Source organism: Ascaphus truei, chromosome 1 (genome assembly GCF_040206685.1).
Source record: "Ascaphus truei isolate aAscTru1 chromosome 1, aAscTru1.hap1, whole genome shotgun sequence".
Classification (NCBI taxonomy): domain Eukaryota; kingdom Metazoa; phylum Chordata; class Amphibia; order Anura; family Ascaphidae; genus Ascaphus; species Ascaphus truei.
Genome location: NC_134483.1, coordinates 437,641,638 through 437,657,198, shown reverse-complemented (window position 1 = coordinate 437,657,198; position 15,561 = coordinate 437,641,638). Strand labels below are relative to the sequence as shown.

The window sequence follows — 15,561 nt, the reverse complement described above, 5'->3', positions numbered from 1 at the left end:
TTAAGAAAGTGGCACCAAAACATTGATCACATATGTTTAAATAAATGTATTAATATTTGACACGGGTCCAGTGACGTGCTGTCCAATCTTCTTGCTTTTGTCTAATATATCTCTCCAAATCGGTGGCGCCATGTGGTAAGTTAGGACTGTTTTTGTGAGTGCTTCTCTACATGATACTGTATGTTTCATGGCGCTCTAGAGGCCAGAAAACAATGGAGCCTGCTACATCTGTAAGTGACATTGCATCATGTTACTTTACAGGGATGTACTGAGGATGTAATGTATCTCTAACACATACAGTACTGTAAAGATAGATCAACAATGCAAATAATCACTTCTTCACAATAGAAAATCATTCAATCCTGACAATTTTCTCAGTAGTAACATTTAGAGGTCTATGGACTTTTAGTATTAAAGAATTGAGGGGAAGGGCATTCCAGAGGTGCGGGGCAGTCAGTGAGAAACATTTGATTTTATGTATTTTTTATCATCTATTCCAGGTTGATCTAGGTTATCATGCTTATATATTACGTGCCCATTATATAAATAGGCAAATTAAGATTATTGCCAGCCTGGGGTTGGTGCTAAAAATAACAGATATTTTTTGGTGGTAGCTCTATATTGTCAGATAACAGAATTTAGTGAATAACCTGTGAGTAAATACAAAACAGTAATAATAGTTCCAGCACTCACTGACTAGTAGAATGAATCTCAAGAGTAGGTAATTGCCAAATCAAAAAAAGATATTTAATGTCAACACAAGTCAAATCCACGGAGCGATGTGACCAACACAAAAGCGTCTAAAATACATACTGCAAAAAAACATAGTATGCAAAAAACAGAATATCACACAATGGGAGGTGGGGGTGGGGTGGAGGGAGAAACAAGGGGGGGGGGGCAAAAAATGGGGATAAGCAGGGGGCAACGTTTCGGGGACAACCCCCTTCCTCAAGCCCGTTCCCTCAGGACCCCAAAAGGGGACACAGAGTTACTTCCCTTCCCCAAAGCCCCAACACAATGAAACAGCAACCCTAGCAGATTAAGCACACAAAGCCCCTCTAAGTAATCAATCTAAGAGTATGACAAAGAAAAAGTAGAGAGAATATAACTAGTGTGAAATCAGAACACAGGGTATAAGACATCTAGCATAATCACAAGCACTTCTCCTCTCCTGCTGCATGGGTGACTGCTGACTGGGACTGAATGAGACAGTATATAAAGGGTAGGGGTGACATTATCATTGGTGGTGTAATTAGTCCAATAGCAGCAGCTGTGTGGGTAATCAACCAAAATCAGGAGCAGCTGAGCCCTTTAACGTCATATGCTAAAGATGTATCTGATACTGGAATGTCCTCCGGTTTCACTCCTGCTGGGAATGGCCGTCCAAGGCTGGCACCTGAGCACTTTGGCTAATGAAGGAGTCCTTCTGTGTAAGCACATCAGATGTCCATGGGAGTGCGCAGATGCACACGGGTGCGCGCGCACATGCGCATAATGGAAAACGGCAGCCCACATCACAGATGCTGCTGTTGTAATAGCAAATGCTGCCGAGGTGTCCCTTCTTCAAGTGTGTGAGCTCAGTGAGCAGATGAATAGCACTTCCATCAGGCAGCATACTGGTTCAGCCCAGAATCAATGTCCAATGTGCATAGGGTAATGTAATCAAACATGTAGCTCAATAATGTTACCTATAATAAAATATCAATAAAGATAAGAAATAAAATAAAATTACAGTTCGTAAGAGTGTGAAACTTGTAGACATATAAACTAATAATACTTGTATACACACTATAGTAAAGGATATTATCCTGGTGCTGAGAGGGTACTCCCCTATACAGAATAGGTGATAGGGTTGTTGTTGGACAAGGAGCAGAAGTGGAGCAAGACTACTGTGTTTAAAGGATGGATCAATCCACCAAGACTGCCACTAGTGACCCATACTTGACCAGCCACATCCCTCATCAGGAAGGACAATACTGTACCAGGTCAACCGAAGTTCTTCATAGAGGTAGCCGGGTAGCGGTGCTATCTATGGATCAAAGGATCAGCCATGAACAGAATACACCACTATATATTAAAAGTAATAGCTCAGATCCAGTTCCTTATTCATTCCCCTTGGGGCCATGGTACCTAGGAGCCTGATCCATCTAGATTCCTTCTGGAGTAGCAACCTTTGTGTATCTCCACCATGGCGACTCGTCCTCATGCCATCAATGACCTGGTACCTTAGCTGGCTAGCATTATGCCCAGCTAGTGTGAAGTGATGGGTCACGGGTGCTTCTGGATCACATCTCCGGATGGCAGCCTTGTGCAGTCTAATCCGATCCTTCACCAACTGTGTAGTCTCCCCCACATACCCCATGCCACAAGGACACTTAATCGAATAAATTACATGTCTTGATAAACATGTATAAAAGTCCTTAATCTGAAACCTCTGACACGTGAGTGCGTTGCTGTTTCATTGTGTTGGGGCTTTGGGGAAGGGAAGTAACTCTGTGTCTCCTTTTGGGGTCCTGAGGGAACGGGCCTGAGGAAGGGGTTTGTCCCCGAAACATTGCCCCCCTGCATATCCCCATTTTTTGCCCCACCTCCTTGTTTCTCCCTCCACCCCACCCCCACCTCCCATTGTGTGATATTCTGTTTTTTGCATACTGTACTATGTTTTTTTGCAGTATATATTTTAGACGCTTTTGTGTTGGTCACATCGCTCCGTGGATTTGACTTGTGTTGACATTAAATATCTTTTTTTTGATTTGGCAATTAACTACTCTTGAGATTCATTCTACTAGTCAGTGAGTGCTGGAACTAGTATTACTGTTTTGTAATTATTTAGGAGGAATTGGGTCCTTCTTTTTGTTCCTTTATTTGCACCCTGCAACCTGCATGAGATTATCTTATTTGTTGAGTGCTGTCTATCACTTATTTTTTCTGTGTTTTACCTGTGAGTAAATACTTACACAGTACAGTAGTTACCTATTTGCATGCATCACTTTTAAAACAGCACAGATATTTCAGCAGTAAAACGCCAGTTATCAAGGTTTTACCACTGCTAATCTGGCTTTAGCAAATAGGTCGATTATTTAAATTGGCATTAGATGCCAATAATGCCAATTTTTTTTCTTTTATCAATCTTTAGTGAATCTAGGCAATAGCCACCAAAATGCACTGAGAAAGTTGAACTTGTGGTTAATTAATGGTGGCTATGGTCTTTTTCATGATGAACATGAACACCACCTTGCCTTTAACGTTATGTCAGGGGTTCGTGTGCTTCACATACTGTATATTGTGAGCTCTCCATAGCAAGGTTTCCCTTCCCTATTGTCTGATTTTGTTTTGTGAAATTATTGTATAATAATTCCCTGTATTGTACGTTCTTATTTTGTAACGCGCTGCATACAGTATATTGTTGACACTATAGAAATACAAATATATATATATATATATATATATATATATATATATATATACACTTACAGTACAGTACATTTACTACTTCATATTTCTATAGGTGCACAGGGGGATGATATTGATCAGGGTATGTAATTGTTTCCCTTTGCTTTATTTTAATTAGCTATACTGTTGTACAGTATGTATAACAACATACATCTATTAGCTAATGCATACAAATATAGAGTGATCAAAGTCTCCTGATTGTTAGTAAGTTAGTATATTGTAACTTATACTACTTATTGTATAGAGTTTTAGCTTTACCTTTGTGATAACATCTGTTTCCTTCATTTTTCAGACATGACGGCAGATACTGCCTTGTCTCTTGAAGGCAAAGGTTACCTTGAATACTCAATCAGTCAGACCAAGAAACGTGAATATTTGCTGAGGCCACATATTGTTGCTTTAGAGACCATTAATACGAATCACCTGGAAGTGAAGTTCAGGACAAGGAGTGAGAATGGACTCTTACTTCAAATTCATGAAATTAGCAATTATACCATTGTGAAGGTAAGAAAAACATTATTGTGTAATTTTTATTGTGTTGTATGTATATCTTTATTTATATAGCGCCAACCATGCACATGCAGTTGTGCTTCATACAGTAATACACGTGACATAATAATATAACATACTGTTTAATGTCAACAAGTGCTTTAAGACATAAAAGTAACAGGAAAGAAGTCCCTGCCCTGAAGAGCTTACAATCTAAGTGGTAAGTAGAGAGAACTTACAGACAGTAGGAGGGTGTTGTGGTAAGTGTGTCTGCAAGGGGTCAAGGTCAGTGCATATGATATGTATAGTATCAGGCAGCAGAGCTACCCATATGCTTCTTTAAAGAAGTGTGTTTTAAGATGGTCCTTAAAAGTAGAGAGAGAGGGTGCTAGTGGGATATTGAGGGGAAGGCCATTCCGGAGGTGTGGGCCAGTGACTGAGAAAGGTTGTAAGCAGGAGAGGGCTTTAAATACAAAAGGGGTAGAGAGAAGACATCCTTGAGAGTCGGGCAGGTGTATAGTGAGAAACTAGGGCTGAGATGTAAGGAGGAGCAGAAGAGTATGTAACCTTAAAAGAGAGGAGGAGAATTTTGTAACTAATACAAGATTTAATAGGAAGCCAAGAGATGAATTTCAGCAAGAGAGATGCTGAAACAGATTCAGGACAGAGTAAGGCAGCGGCCAGGCTGGGAGCGCACACGCTGGCGCCCGAGCACCGTGACGTCATACGCTCTGCTTGGCTGGGCAATTCCTAGCCAGCTAGTTGTGTGCGTGGGTGTGTGTGTGTCAGGGGGCATGGCCGTGACATCACAGAGCTGGACAAACCGCTCACGTGACACATAAGCGAGCAGCCAAATCAAATTTGGCTGTCTCGTCAAGCAGCAAGCACACATGCACAGGCGTGTGCGTGAGCATGCAACCGCACGTTGGACATGTGCATCCAGAATCACCAATGTAATCGCGCCGAGTGCGAGCGAACACTCATGGTTTGCTCCACCCTGGCGGCAGCCTATGGCTGCATTTATAGTAAAGGCTACGGCGATGGCGACACGGCCACGTGACGTCAGCCGTCACCGTTGCAATAGCGATCCCTGCTTATAGTGCAGGAGAAAAGAGAGGGTGACCATGGGGGCGTGGTAGAGGCGTGGCCATGAGTGGTTCACCCTCATTGGCTGAACCGCTCACATGCTGCTGATGTCACATGCCGATCGCTGAAGAAGTAAAAATCCTTTGACTTCCATCGATCGTGACCGCGTGACGTCAGCTGTCACCGTCATGGTCGCGCCCACTATGGGCACCCACGACGAACTGCATGCACTTGCTACAGTGCTGCTCAATGTCGCAGTCGCCCTAACTATAAACACAGCCTAAAGTGATCCTAGCAGCAGCAGCAGCAGCAGCAGCAGCAGCAGCAGCAGCAGCAGCAGCAGCAGCAGCAGCAGCAGCAGCAGCAGCAGCAGCAGCAGCAGCAGCATTTAGGATACCAAGAGTATGGACAATGTGGAGGAGAAGAGGGTGGTATCACAGTATGAAAGGTTGCTGAGAGGTCAAGTAATATGAGCAGAGTGGAATTACTCTTGTCTATGGCAACATGAAGGTCATTCCTTATTTTGATCAGGGTTGTTTCAGTGGAGTGTGCAGTGCAGAAGCCAAATTGTAGAGGTTCTAGGAGAGAATAGGAAGGAAGAAAATGGAGCAAGCGAGCAAATACAAGGTGTTCAAAGAGTTTAGAGGCAAAAAGCAGGAGGGAGACAGGAAAATAATTAGGGACAGGTAGGGTCAAACTTTCTGTTTTTGAGTAAGGGTATAACTGTTGAATGCTTGAAGGAAAATGGAATGGTACTAGAGTAGAGGGAGGAGTTGAAAATATGTGTGAGCGTAAGGATTAGAGTAAGAGAAAGGTTTGAGGAGATGGGAGGGAATGGGGTTAAGAGGGCAAGAGCTAGTGGGAGAAGAGGAGATCAGCAGTGACACATCCTCCTCTGTGTTTACACAGGGCTCTGAATGATACCCTCACACTTTAGTTTATTTGTAATGTTAATATTGCAATGCCTAGTTTTTTTCAGTTATCCTACTTAAAATATTACTACTTCATCACATTTGTACCTTTCCTGTGTATAAATGAACATTACAAGGCTTGTTTATAAAGTGTCCATTAAAAGTAATTTTGTTGTGAAATTGACACAATGAAAAGTAGCAAATTAATGTGCATTTGTCCACCAACATATAAAAACAATTTGATAAATATGTAATGATAAAGCACATGCTATTTTTTATGATAATTATTCATAAATGCCAAAGCTAAATTGTTTACATTTATAATATATTAATATTCTTCAGAACATGTCTAATTTTCACCATATATTGCTTTAGATTTAAGCTTGAGCAATCAACATATCAATATAACCAGTAGATATGATATGCTGCTTTTTGGTACAGCCATTTGGGTCTCAAGGAGTTAAGCAAACAATTCATTTGTTTACCAAGGAAACCCTCATGCTACAAAATGGGGCATGGTCCCACGGATCGAGTTATCTGTGAAAAAGCATCATGATGACACGTACCGATCGTCGTTCGCCGTGCTGACGTCACTAGCGTCTCAGTGTGAATATCAGGAAGAAATTAGCAGTGCACTTATAGCTCTGGTTGGTTCCTCAGCCAACAGAGCAACTTTGCAGTGACTGCACTGAGCTGATTTAGCCAATTCTGCATCAGTATACAGCCTCATTAGATTAGTCCAGCAGGGTCCTCTTTTCCCCCCTCCCATGATTTTATCAGGGCTTACTTCAGACTTACTACCATTCACTTTTTGCATGTTTTATAATTAATTTGCGCCTATTTCACTTCACTTCCATTATTATTATCTGATGCTGAATACTGAACAGACTAACAGTGTCCTACAGCAGGGGTGCGCAAATGTTTTTTTGTTTGCGCCCCCTGCCTGTTGTCCCCCCTGTTTGCGCCTCCCTCCCCTTACATTTTGTTTGGCATCGCCAGCGTCATGTGACTTCACGATCATTTGTCCCCGCGGCATCATTTGACTCAACATTGCCATAGCGATATGTCGCCAGAAGTCGCCGGAGAGCAGGCATATAGATGCCTCACGTGTTCCCCCAGCATTTTATATAAATGTTGTTGGGAAGATGGAGGGGTCTCTGTAATCGCCACGCCCCCCCAAGAAAATGTCACTCTCCCCAGTTTGTGCTCCCCTGTCCTAAATGCTACACCTTTAATACTCATTGCAACATTTGGCTTAATCTAAGTATACAAATTACTACATTGTTTCAGATACTATTTGAAGCAATTCTGAGATTATTATTCAGCCACTATTTGCAACATTGAGCAGTCTATTCAGACTATTGTTATCTACATCTTTCACACGGGCATAATAGGGAATTTCCCTCCCTTTCACTAGCTCCTATTTTGTGATCTGCACTTTATCCTAGCATTTAAAGTGTCTTACTAGATTTACAATAATCTTTCTGATCTCAAATTTATAGGGACCATTACAACAGCTGCCTCTATTCCATCTTAGTCTGCATTATATTGCAGCAACTAACTGACATGAGTAATTAACTCTAATTGGCTCATTCACTAGGGATATGATCTTTTACTCCCTTATAGCCTTAGTTCCCGATTCTGTCACAGTTTTTATCCTTGCACTTATATTTAATTATTCTCTGATTGATGTGTTAATTAAAGACTTTTTGTACATATATTTTCACCGTGGCATTTATTTTATACATAAATATTAAAAGTACATTTTTATTTTGCTTCCATTTAACCCAATATTGACCGAGTGCAGTATACAGTGCTTTTTCCTTTTTTGGTTGCTTTAAACTACACGTATGCATCACTAATGCTCCAGGTTTTTCTTAGCGTAAAAGTGAAATGCATGTAAACACAAAATTTTTTTTAGTGCATTCATATGATATAGAAACAAAGATTCACCAGGCACTCCTGTTAGTGTCCTGCACGTTAGATAATATAAGGTGTATAAATATGATACAAATGTAATAAATAAATAAAAATTAAAAAATACAGATGGTGATAAATTGCAGCTCAACCTTCGCTGGACCTTCCTTGATGATCCTCTGTTTGCATTGGCGTAGAAAAATCAGGGAGCGCTGTACACCGGTGAAAGCATGTAAAAAACAAAACACACAGAAAATAGTGCAACTCTGTCCGTACAGTTCTAATAGTAGATGCACCTCTAAGTGTGTATAATTGCACAGGTACTGGAGCACTATCAGTCCCACAAATAGTCTAAATGTTGCTGGTTTTCAGACCTCTATTAGAAGTGTGCTCAGGTAAACACACACACAAATAACTGGACTACTTGAACTGAGTTTGCAGAAAATGGCACTTGTTAAAGCATGTAAAAAACAAAACACACAGAAAATAGTGCAACTCTGTCTGTGCAGTTCTAATACCTTAAGCTGCTTGAATGATGAGAGAATAAGAGGCTGTGGCTTCATGGTCCAAGCTTCCTACCAATGTGACTTAGCCTGTTCCACTGTCAATTGAAAAGTGATTTTTCTCATTCCATTTAACAACAATGATAACGCTCCTAAGTTTACCAAAGATCTATAACAAGCAAGTATATCAGAATTGGCTACAAACATGACACAGGTGTTAAGGATATATTCCTCTGACGTCTTTAATATGTAGGAAGAAAAAACAGTAACAGCGGTCACAGCAACTCCAACCAGCCAACGCCTCTCAATGCCGGATGAATTCTGAAGTGTATAGGGATATATTGTCTGCTCAGATTCAGCCAAATTCAGTGAAGTTGATTGGACGGCGCTTCACTTTACAGATGGATAATGACCCAAAACATACTGCGAAAGCAACCTAGGAGTTTTTTAAGGCAAAGAAGTGGAATATTCAGCAATAGCCGAGACAATCACCTGATCTCAACCTGATCGAGCATGCATTTCAGTTGCTGAAGACAAAACTTAAGGCAGAAAGACCTAAGAACAGTCAACAACTGAAGACAGCTGCAGTAAAGGGCTGGAAAAGCATCACAAAGGAGGAAACCCAGCGTTTGGTGATGTCCATGTGTTCCAGACTTAAAGCAGTCATTGCCTGCAAAGGATTCTCGACAAAGTATAAAAATGAACATTTTATTTATGATTGTGTTAATTTGTCCAATTACATTTGAGCCCCTGAAATAAGGGGACTGTGTATGAAAATGGTTGCAATTCCTAAACGTTTCATACGATATTTTTGTTCAACCCGTTGAATTAAAGCTGAAAGTCTGCACTTCTATTGCATCTCGGTTGTTTCCTTTCAAATCCATTGTGGTGGCGTACAGAGCCAAAATTATGAAAATGGTGTCAGTGTACAATTATTTCTGACCCTAACTGTTTGTACAATGTATTTCGTCGATTGTAAGACGCACTTTTTTTCCCTTTTTGACTTTGCTGAAATAGGACTGCGTCTTACAATCGATGTACTGAAAAAAAAAGAAAAAAACAGTTAGGGGGCGCTGCTGGAGATGCCTGTCGGGTCTCCGTGCAGAGAGATCACGGTCCCCCTCCTCCCCCCTCCATGCAGAGAGATCACGGCCCCCCTCCCTGACGGTTCTCAGTGCAGAGAGATCATGGCCCCCCTCCTCCCCCCCTTCCGTGCAGAGAGATATGCTGGAGATGCCTGCTGGGTCTCCGTGCAGAGAAATCACAGCCCCCCTCCCCCTGTGTGTGTTTGTCTGTGTATCTGTGTGTGTGTGTGTGTGTGTGTGTGTGTGTGTGTGTGTGTATGTATCTCAGTGTGTGTATGTATCTCTGTGTGTGTGTGTATCTGTGTGTGTGTGTGTGTGTGTGTGTGTGTGTGTGTGTGTGTGTGTGTATGTATCGCTCTGTGTGTGTGTGTGTGTGTGTGTGTGTGTGTATCTGTGTGTGTGTATGTCTGTGTGTGTGTGTCTGTCTTTGTGTGTGTGTGTGTCTCTGTGTGTGTGTGTCTCTGTCTTTGTGTTTGTGTCTGTCTGTGTCTGTATGTGTGTTTGCCTCTGTATGTGACCTTCCCTCCTCTCACTCTCCCCTTCCCTCCTATCCCTCTCCCACTCTCCTCCCCTGCTGCTCCTCTGTCTCCCCCCATTCCCCTCTCTCCCTCTCTCTCCTCCCCCTCTCTTCCCCCTTCTCTCCTCCTGTCCCCCCTCTCTCCTCTCTCCCCTTTTCCCCTCTCCTCCCACCCTTCTCTCCATTCTCCTCCCCCCTTCTCTCCATTCTCTCCCCCCTTCTATCCATTCTCTCCCCCCTTCTCTCAATTCTCGCCTCTCTCCCCTATCCCCTTCTCCCCTCTCTCTCTCGCTCTCTCTCCCTCTCTCTCTCTCCCCCCCTTTCTCTCTCTCCCCCCTCTCACTCTCTCCCCCCCTCTCTCTCCCCCTTCTCTCTCTCTCCCCCCATCACTCACTCTCCCCCCTCACTCACTCACTCTCCCACTCTCTCTCCACTCTCTCCTCACTCTTTCCCACCAGAAAAAAATTCTGCACATTTAATATAGTGTTTTTTTCCCCCATTTTTTTTAAATAAATCAAGGGTCCGTCTTAGAATCAATGGCGTCTTAGAATCGAAGAAATAGGGTGTGTGTGTATATATATATATATATATATATATATATATATATATATATATATATATATATATATATATAGTTATACGTTACCGTTCCAAGGATTGGTAAACAAGAGACAGCACTCAATGTTGAAAATCAAAGTGTATTAGTGAAAGCAAAAATACATCCAGAAACCCAACGTTTCGGTCCTACCTGAGGAAGGTCCCATTCTGTAGGACCGAAACGTTGGGTTTCTGGATGTATTTTTGCTTTCACTAATACACTTTGATTTTCAACATTGAGTGCTGTCTCTTGTTTACCAATCCTTGGAACGGTAACGTATAACTACATTCTCTATATGGGACGTGCACCTGTGGCTTACCAGCACCTATTGGAGTGCCAACTGCCTTATCTGACTATATATATATATATATATATATATATATATATATATATATATATATATATATATATATATATGTAAATACAACTGTATGCTCATCTGCATGTCTTAGGCAGGTCTGCAACCCCGCCTTTCCCCATTATCACCCAGCACACAGCACTTCCACTGCAGCAAGGGATTCTGGGAAATGACATGCAAATGAGCACACAGTACCACTTTTTGCTTCAAAAACCATTTTTAACATGGTTCCCTATATGCTTAAGCTTGCTGCATGGTCACACAGCTTTGAGCACAGCCAGGGTTAAGGTGCATACCCAGAATATATATATATATATATATATATATATATATATATATATATATATATATATATATATATATAATCAAATGGAAATATTACTGTGTGCTCTTTTGCATGTCTTAGACAGGTCTGCAACCCTGTCTTTCACCATTATTGCCCAGCATACAGTGCTTCCACTGCAGCAAGGGATTTTGGGAAATGATGTGCAAATGATATATATATAAATATAAATTTAATAATATATATTACAATCAATTGATACATATGTATCAAGGCAAAAGTGGGACAATTATGAGGCTAAACATTGCTCCACTGTATGAAAGAACTGAATCCTATTGATTTCAATGCAAAGTTTAATAATGCAACTGGTAATCAACTTAAGATCAACAATTGTTTATTGATTTTAAGTTGATTGCCAGTTGCATTATTAAACTGCTCACGGTCAAGGTTTACTGCACTAGTTACCTAAGTGCTGCTAGCCTCTCCAATGATCAACACATTCTTTTTGTTTCCCTTTTTCTTTTCTCTCCTTTCCTCCTATGACGTTTCCTCCCTTCCTTCCTTCCCCTCGGTTGCTATGAAAACTTTTTTTTAGCTAATTCCATGGAGTAGTTTTCCTGTATTAGGATGACGTAAATACAGTTGTCGCAATCTCATGGTACCTAATACATGCAATATTCTTCTTTTTTTTTGCCTCCTACATTATCACTTTTTAGGAGGATGCCCTTTCATATTTAAGTACAGTACCACAAATTAATAATATATGACAAATTAATAAGTGAAAGCGCTTACTGACTTTCAAGTAACCTACAATATGGTCTTGAATATATTCAACACAGTAGCACCTCTAAGTCTTGAGTCTGGGGCTTTATCTTTTTGTCTCGTTTAAAGATGGCAAACTGGTTGAAGATCTTTAGAATGTGTTTTGATGCCAACAACTTTTCCCTATCGTTTTCCCTGTAGTATAAAAAGAGCACAGCTCTGCAGAAGTTACCTTTCCCAGGAGAACCCGATAGGTTTACTCCCCTGGCTGTGGCTCAGTCAACCTTGTCATAATTCTAAATGAGTAGAGCAGTAATGCTGGCAAATCACTTTATTGGACAGGTCACTAGCCAAAAGCTCCAAGTTTCCTTGATTTCTGGGATGTTTCCCAATATATATTTTTTTATTTTGTATAAACGATCCCGTTATTCCAAAGATCCAGCAGTTTCCATTTCTTTGTAAATGCAGAAATGTCTGCTTAGTTTCCATTACATCAACTGATAAGTGAATTGTTTTAGGGATGTAGAACATGTATGTCTGGCTGGGAAAGACAGATAAATATAAAATAAAACCCTTCTAGGTCAACAGAACAGAGCATTTATTATTGCAATTTACAAACGCGTGTCCTTCACAGTCAACAATGCCATGTTTCTGTTTTTATATTATTAGACAGTAAGCATTCATATTTGGAATAATATGATAATTATCATAATTCGAACATGTATAAATTAAACGTTATTACTGTACATTTTAAAACTAATATATATATTGTGATATTACAAGCTGGAGGTTAGTATTTAGAATTGTAATTTGACTTAAAATGTTTTTCTTTATAGTTAGTTGTTGTCTAGTATAGTTAAGTTGTGTAGTTTTCATTATACACACTTTATGATGCTACATAATTTATTCATTACTGATTGCCCTGTATTTGCATTTCAATTTGATCAAAATACAGATTCATGTTCAGATTAGGATTTCAAAGAACCTAAATCTAAATCAGCATAAATATTTTGGATATACAGTTGTGTGAAAAAGAAAGTACACCCTCTTTGAATTCTATGGTTTTACATATCATGAGATAATAATAATCATCTGTTCCTTAGCAGGTCTTAAAATTAGGTAAATACAACCTCAGATGAACAACAACACATGACATATTACACTGTGTCATGATTTATTTAACACAAATAAAGCCAAAATGGAGAAGCTATGTGTGAAAAACTTAAGTACACCCTTACTGCTTCCATAGGAATTAAGATGCTAAGTAGCAGACAGGTACTGCTAATCAAATGCCCTTGATTAATTGATCAACTGCAAACTGACCACCTCTATAAAAGCCGAAGTTTTAGCAGTTTGCTGGTCTGGAGCACTGAGGTGTGTGTTAACACAATGCCAAGGAGGAAAGACATCAGCAATGATCTTAGAGGAGCAATTGTTGCTGCCCATCAATCTGGGAAGGGTTATAAGGGTTATATTTCCAAACAATTTAAAGTCCATCATTCTAAAGTGAGAAAGATTATTCAAAAATGGAAAACATTTAAGACAATTGCCAATCTTCCCAGGAGTGGACGTCCCAGCAAATTCACCCCAAGGTCAGACCGTGCAATGCTCAGAGAAATTGCAAAAAAAACAAGAGTTACATCTCAGACTCTACAGGCCTCAGTTAGCATGTTAAATGTTAAAGTTCATGACAGTACAATTAGAAAAAGACTGAACAAGTATGGTTTGTTTGGAAGGGTTGCAAGGAGAAAGCCTCTTCTCTCTAAAAAGAACATGGCAGCATGGCTTAGGTTTGCAAAGTTGTATCTGAACAAACCACAAGACTTCTGGAACAATGTCCTTTGGACGGACGAGACCAAAGTGGAGATGTTTGGCCATAATGCACAGCGCCACTTTGACGAAAACCAAACACAGCAAATCAGCACAAACACCTCATACCAACTGTCAAGCACGGTGGTGGAGGGGTGATGATTTGGGCTTGTTTTGCAGCCACTGGACCTGGGAACCTTGCAGTCATTGAATCGACCATGAACTCCTCTGTATACCAAAGTTTTCTAGAGTCAAATGTGAGGCCATTTGTCCGACAGCTAAAGCTTGGACGAAATTGTGTCATGCAACAGGACAATGATCCCAAACACACCAGCAAATCTACAAAGAATGGCTGAAAAAGAAAAGAATCAAGGTGTTGCAATGGCCCAGTCAAAGTCCAGACCTCAACCCGATTGAAATGCTGTGGCTGGACCTTAAGAGAGCTGTGCATAAACAAATGCCCACAAACCTCAATGAATTGAAGTAACGTTGTAAAGAAGAGTGGGCCAAAATTCCTCCACAACGATGTGAGAGACTGATAAAGTCATACAGAAAACGATTACTTCAAGTTATTGCTGCTAAAGATAGTTCTACAAGCTATTGAATCATAAGGTATTCTTAGTTTTCCACACATGGCTTCTCCATCTTGGCTTTATTTTTGTTAAATAAATCATGACACAGTGTAATATGTCATGTGTTGTTGTTCATTTGAGGTTGTATTTACCTAATTTTTAGACCTGCTAAGGAACAAATGATTGTTATTATGTCCTGATATGTAAAACCATAGAATTCAAAGAGGGTGTACTTTCTTTTTCACACAACTGTATACGAATGGAGTAATATTGTATCTCTTATCTTACTATCTTTTTTTAAATATATAACTTTACAGTATAAACATGATCACTTTTTACATCCAGTTATTGCCTTTTGCGACGAAAAGCAACAGAACTAGGAAACCTTGATAAAAAAAATTCTAGACAAAATTGCTCATCATGAAACATGCTCTTTATTCAATTGCAAACCTTGAAGAGATAGGCAAATTTGTCTGGAACCAATCTGCGGATTTCCACAGTTGGTTTTATCTAAATGGAGGAGGATGACTTCAATTCAGTACTGTCTCCAGTTGTATATATTTCCTATCAACTCTCCCTCCAAATAATTTAGGGAGAGACACTTGTGCTCAAAAAGGAGCACACCTCAGGTACCCAGCCGGTAGATATGCTAATCCTAGGTAAAGTATATTTAAATGAGTCACATCTCACAATTTCTAAAAAGCTATCCATAAGAACTATATTGAGTTGACAAGCCCTAGCGACTAGAATGGTGTACTGGTGTCAGACCCAACAGGACTACAACCCAGAACCACTTGTTTTTCTAGGCGACAGCTCTAGCAGTGTGAACAAAACCTGCTGCTGGGTAGCATTACCGTAACTGTCTACTAGCATATCTCCAGGTCATATCTATTTTGTTAATTGTAACCTTGAAAAGACTTCAAGCACAAAGTAATAATATGTACTGAGGGCTGTAAGTTACTGAGGCCAAGTCAGATTAAATAAAACAGGTTTCTTGAGACCCACAAGTAAAACAAGGTACAGCAAATAAAGCAGATGCACAGAGAAAGTAATATAACAAAGTGAACTGGTAACTTGAGTTAGTAGTACTTCTAATCTTATAAAGGATAACAACCAACACTGGGCCATATTTACTAAGCAGTGTTCTGACATAAGGCACCTTTGGTGCTAAAATACATTACAGCCTATTCAGATAAATGGACTGCAGGGTGTCTTCCT

General features: G+C 40.2%; 1 protein-coding gene across 1 annotated transcript in view; it reads left to right on the top strand.

Annotated features, from left to right (window-relative positions):
• The window catches only part of FAT4 (FAT atypical cadherin 4), a 270,297-nt gene that overhangs the window by 246,565 nt on the left and 8,171 nt on the right, over positions 1 to 15,561 (top strand). The window contains exon 15 of the mRNA XM_075615613.1: positions 3,746 to 3,957. Within this exon, the coding sequence (XP_075471728.1) occupies positions 3,746 to 3,957 (212 nt within the window). The remainder of the gene's footprint in view (positions 1 to 3,745; positions 3,958 to 15,561) is intronic.